We start from the raw sequence: 5,691 nt of genomic DNA, 5'->3' as shown, positions 1-5,691 counted from the left end.
CCCAGGACCCCCAGCAGGGGTGACCTCACTTCTAGGTGTGCGTGCAGCTCACATCAGCAGAGGCAATATGCAGGTCTACTCCTTGACTCTTGGAAAAACCTGATAGGACACAGCTGAGGGGAAGCCTTCCCCGCCGTCTGCAGGCTCTTGGCCCTCAGTGTAGAGGGAGCGGCTCCTCACCTCTCCCACAGGCACCTTCACAGCCACAGCCTCCTCTCTGCATGGGGAGTTCATGGCCCTTCCCCTGAACACGGTGACATGGATCTCGCCAAAGGTGGAGATGACACCATTCCTCCCCCCACTATCGTTTGCTATAGAGCAACTGGAGTACGTTCCACCCACACACAGGACAGGGAGCTGACAACCAAGGAGGGAAGCATCAGTACTCCAGCTTTCTCTACTTGTAATAAGTTCTCCCCATTGACATAATCTTGTTCATAGTCTCAAAATTATTTAAACTGCTACTATATCTTTAGTGGCATATTTATCTATCATAATGTTATTTTATTCTTAATTACCATTTCCTGTTTTATTTCTCCACCCCCCAAAAAATAGCTGCTTTTGGTTGGCTGGGCCCTCAGCAGTGGCAGCTGCCAGGTCAGCCTTGGTGAGTGGCGGCGACTCAGTTGCTGTGCCCATGCAGTGTCCATGGCAGCCACCACGGCCACTTTGTGCAGGGACTCCATGAGCAAACCCTGTGCGCTTCTTTTGCTTTATAGGAAAGTTGACGCAGGTTGGTGTCCAGTGAAGAAATCCCGGGTGCATGGAAAGGAGAGGAGGGTCTCAGGGCTGTGAGTGACCTGCAAAAGGAAGTACATGAACCACCAGGTGGCGCTGCTGCGCTGCCCCCGCTCCCAGGAAGTGAATGCTCAGGACGAGCTTTGAGGTGGAGAGATGTCATTGCTCATCCTCCACGTTCAAAGTAAAAACCTTCAGGCCAATCTTGGCCGCGCGTTCTGGTGTAGCCAGCGGGTTCGGAGGTGCTCACCGCTGCTGCTGTTATGGTTCGTTTGCTAAACTGCATCGTCGCTCTGTCCCAGAACATGGGCATTGGCAAGAACGGGCACCTGCCCTGGCCACCGCTCAGGAATGAATTTAGGTATTTCCAGAGAATGACACAAACTCTTCACTAGAATCTGGTGTTATGTGTAGGAAGATCCGGTTCTCCATTCCTGAGAAGAATCGATCTTTAAAGGATAGAATTAATTTAGTTCTCAGCAGAGATCTCAAGGGACCTCCACAAGGAGCTCATTCTCTTGCCAGAAGTCTGGATGATATCTTAAAACTTACAGAACAACCAGAATTAGCAAATAAAGTAGAGATTATTTGGATAGTTGGTGGCAGTTCTGTTTATAAGGAAGCCATGAATCACCCAGGCCATCTTAAACTATTTGTGACAAGGATCATGTGGGACTTTGAAAATGATACTTTTTTTTTTTTTTTTCCAGAAATTGATTTGGAGAAATATAAACTTCTGCCAGAATACCCAGGTGTTCTCTCTGATGTCCAGGAGGAGAAAGACATGAAGTTCAAATTTGAAGTATATGAGAAGAATGATTAATATGAAGGTATTTTCTGGTTTATTTTAAGTTGTTCCCCTCCCTCTGGAAAAAAAAATATATATATTTTTACAAGAGAAGAAAAAGACTTGTTGACTTTAGATCTATGAATAATTATTTCTAAGCAACGTGTATTTATTCCGCACTAATCTTGAATATATCAGATACCATTTATGAAACACTCTTGCTATAACAAAGTGCCTCTCCAAGACCCCAACTGAGTCCCCGCACCTGCCACAGTGAGCTGCCATTCCACACCCATTGCACATGGGACTCTGGCCAGTCCTTGACGTTGTCTGGCTTTTCAAATGTCGGTAGTATTTATTAAAGATGAAGATGCACATACCCTCCAACTGAGCAGTTTCACTAGTAGGAAATACCGAAATCTTCCTACATGTATATGTCCGGAGCTGCGCGCCCCGGCCATAGCAAATAATAATTAATGATTAAACGCCCGAGCTCTATTCCTTTCCACCTTCTACCTCCTCCCTAGATTTGTTGTTTCTCTTTTGTATCAATACCTCATAAAAGATGGCGCTCTTCCTGTTTTTTCTTCACCTGTTTCCCCCCCCCCACCCCGCACCGCGAAAATTGTTACTTTGTAGCGCAGGCACCATCCTGCGCCCAGGAAAATTACCAACTGACAGCGCAGGCCCAACATGATGTCCGACCAGAGAAACCAATACCTACCTAGCCACACCCTCCGCGATGAGATCATCTCCGCCTCTGGCCCAACCCCTTCCCCTCCAAGTGTATATAAGGCATTGCATTACCGCCATTAAACGAGACTTGATCAGAGCACTGTCTTGTCTCCATTTCTCGTGTCTCTTGTTCCCCAAATTCCCACTCCCTCCTCCAGGGCCTGCTTCGACGATCCCGCGGGCCGGGATACGTGGCGCCCGAACAGGGACCTGGAAACGAGGGACTCCGTGAGGAAGAGGACACCAAAGGACGGTCGACTGCTAACCCAGACAAAAGGAGTAAAACTCTTCCGATCTCCACGGGAACCTGCTGCGTCAGAATCGAAGGTAAGTGGCGCGTCTGAAATGGGACAAGAATTAAGTCAGCATCAGATCTATGTAGGACAATTAAAAGAGGCTTTAAAGATACGAGGAGTAAAGGTTAAAGGTAATGATTTGTTTAAGTTTTTTGATTTTGTAAAAGACACTTGCCCTTGGTTCCCACAGGAAGGAACTATTGATATTAAAAGATGGCGTAGAGTAGGGGATTGTTTTCAGGACTATTATAATACTTTTGGGCCAGAAAAAATTCCTGTGACCACCTTCTCTTATTGGAACCTCATTAGAGATTTAATAGATAAGAAAGAGGCCGATCCGCAAGTCATGGCTGCGGTCGCTCAGACAGAGCATATTTTAAAGGTTAGCTCCCGCTCTAACCTCGCAAAGCCTCCGCAAGATACGGAGGAGGATCTCATTTCCCTCGAAAGTGATCATGAGGAAATTAAGTCTCCTTCAGTAACAGATAAAGAAATGCCACATGAAAACAAACCAAAAAAATACCCAATTTTACAGATGCTTCGAAAAGAGGAGGAAATTAATAAGCCTAATCAATCAGACATAAATTGGGATGATTTAGAGGAAGAGGCAGCTAAATATCACAACCCTGATCTGCCTCCCTTTACTTCATACCCGCCCCCATATAATAAGACATATAATGAGGCTTCTGCGCCCATTGTTATGGCAGCAATAGATCCCAAAGAAGAATTAAAACAAAAAATTGCTCAACTAGAAGAGCAAATTAAACTTGAAGAGTTACATCAATCATTGATAATTAGGCTCCAAAAGCTAAAAACAGGAAATGAAAAAATACCCAACTCAGACGCTATGGAGGGTTCATTGCGCCCACCTCAGCAGCCTGGACAACATGTTCCAAGAGGGGGGTTGGTTGCTAGCCAACGTAGAGAAGACTCCTCCCCCAAAGACGTTTTTCCGGTCACTGAAACCATAGATGAACAGGGACAGGCTTGGAGACATCATACTGGGTTTGACTTTACTATTATAAAAGAGTTAAAGACTGCTGCCTCTCAGTATGGGGCTACTGCTCCATATACTCTTGCTATAGTAGAATCTGTGGCTGATAATTGGCTCACTCCTACAGACTGGAATACCTTAGTTAGGGCAGTTCTTTCTGGGGGAGACCATTTAATTTGGAAGTCAGAGTTCTTTGAAAATTGTAGAGATACAGCTAAAAGAAATCAACAGGCAGGAAACGGTTGGGATTTTGATATGTTAACTGGTTCAGGTAATTATGCAGACACTCGGGCCCAAATGCAATATGATCCTGGATTGTTCTCACAAATCCAGGCTGCTGCTACAAAAGCCTGGAGAAAACTTCCCGTTAAAGGAGATCCAGGGGCCTCACTCACGGCAGTTAAACAAGGACGCGATGAGCCATTTTCAGACTTTGTGCATAGACTTATGACCACGGCAGGTAGAATTTTTGGAAATGCAGAAACGGGTGTAGATTATGTTAAACAGTTAGCTTATGAAAACGCTACCCCCGCCTGCCAAGCGGCAATCAGACCTTATCGAAAGAAAACAGATTTAACAGGATACATTCGCCTTTGTTCAGATATTGGGCCCTCATATCAACAAGGCCTAGCAATGGCCGCCGCTTTTAGCGGCCAAACAGTAAGAGACTTCCTCATTAACAAAGGTAAAGATAAAGGGGGATGTTTTAGGTGCGGTAAAAGGGGACACTTTGCAAAAGATTGCCATGAAAACCAAAATAAAAATCCAGAAGCGAAAATCCCAGGCCTTTGCCCAAGGTGTAAAAGAGGAAGGCACTGGGCAAACGAATGTAAATCTAAAACTGACAGTCAAGGAAATCCTTTATCTCCCAGGCAGGGAAACGGGATGAGGGGCCAGCCCCAGGCCCCGAAACAAGCATGTGGGGCAGTCAGCTTTGTTCCAGCCAGCAACAGCAATCCATTTCAAAGCTTAGTAGAGCAACCCCAGGAAGTGCAGGACTGGACCTCAGTTCCACCTCCCACACAGTACTAACACCTGAAATGGGACCACAAACCTTAAATACTGGAATATATGGACCCTTACCACCTAACACTTTTGGGCTACTTTTAGGAAGAAGTAGTGTCACCATGAGAGGCTTACAAGTCCTCCCTGGAGTTATCGATAATGATTATGAGGGAGAAATTAAAATTATGGCCAGAGCTATTGATAATATTATTACTGTCCCTCAAGGAGTTAGAATAGCTCAGTTAATCCTACTACCTTTGGTTAAAACAGATAATAATATCCAACACTCTAATAGAAATATAGAAGGTTTCGGATCATCAGATATATATTGGGTGCAACCAATTACAAATCAAAAACCCTCTCTAACCTTATGGTTAGACGGGAAGGCATTTACTGGGCTAATAGACACAGGGGCCGATGTAACTATCATTAAACAAGAAGATTGGCCCTCTCATTGGCCTACCACAGAGACTTTAACTCACTTGAGAGGAATTGGGCAAAGCAGTAATCCTAAACAAAGTTCTAAATACCTAACATGGACAGATAAGGAAAACAATTCAGGCCTTATTAAGCCATTTGTCATCCCTTACCTACCTGTTAACCTGTGGGGGCGAGATCTGCTCGCTCAAATGAAAATTATAATGTGTAGTCCAAATGATATAGTTACTGCACAAATGTTAACTCAAGGATACACCCCTGGTAAAGGTCTTGGAAAAGGAGAAAACGGTATCCCACAGCCTATACTGGTTTCAGGACAACTTGATAAAAAGGGGTTTGGAAATTTTTAGCTCAGGTCACTGACATACCTGCACCCCAAAGGTGCGCTGACCCCATTACTTGGAAGTCAGATGAGCCCGTTTGGGTTGATCAGTGGCCTTTACTCAATGATAAATTAAGTGCCGCCCAACAGTTAGTGCAGGAACAACTGGAAGCAGGACATATTGTAGAAAGTAATTCTCCTTGGAACACACCTATTTTTGTTATTAGAAAGAAGTCTGGTAAATGGAGACTCTTACAAGATTTAAGAGCAGTAAATATCACTATGGTCCTTATGGGTGCCTTACAACCAGGATTGCCTTCACCAGTTGCGATTCCTCAAAAATATTATAAAATCATTATTGACCTTAAAGACTGCT

The 5,691-nt window shown here is 44.5% G+C and overlaps 1 protein-coding gene and 1 pseudogene across 1 annotated transcript in view; one reads left to right on the top strand and one right to left on the bottom strand.

Moving 5' to 3' along the window:
* The window catches only part of LOC112622558 (HLA class II histocompatibility antigen, DP alpha 1 chain-like), a 7,785-nt gene extending 7,551 nt beyond the window's left edge, over window positions 1-234 (bottom strand). The window contains exon 1 of the mRNA XM_025382324.1: window positions 100-234. Coding sequence (XP_025238109.1) covers window positions 100-234 — 135 coding nt within the window. The remainder of the gene's footprint in view (window positions 1-99) is intronic.
* A 767-nt stretch (window positions 235-1,001) lies between these two features.
* On the top strand, window positions 1,002-1,561 carry LOC112622428 (annotated as a pseudogene).
* The last annotated feature ends 4,130 nt before the right edge of the window (window positions 1,562-5,691 follow it).

The sequence above is a fragment of the Theropithecus gelada genome, chromosome 4 (assembly GCF_003255815.1).
Source record: "Theropithecus gelada isolate Dixy chromosome 4, Tgel_1.0, whole genome shotgun sequence".
NCBI lineage: Eukaryota > Metazoa > Chordata > Mammalia > Primates > Cercopithecidae > Theropithecus > Theropithecus gelada.
This window is presented reverse-complemented; position numbering and strand designations above follow the sequence as displayed.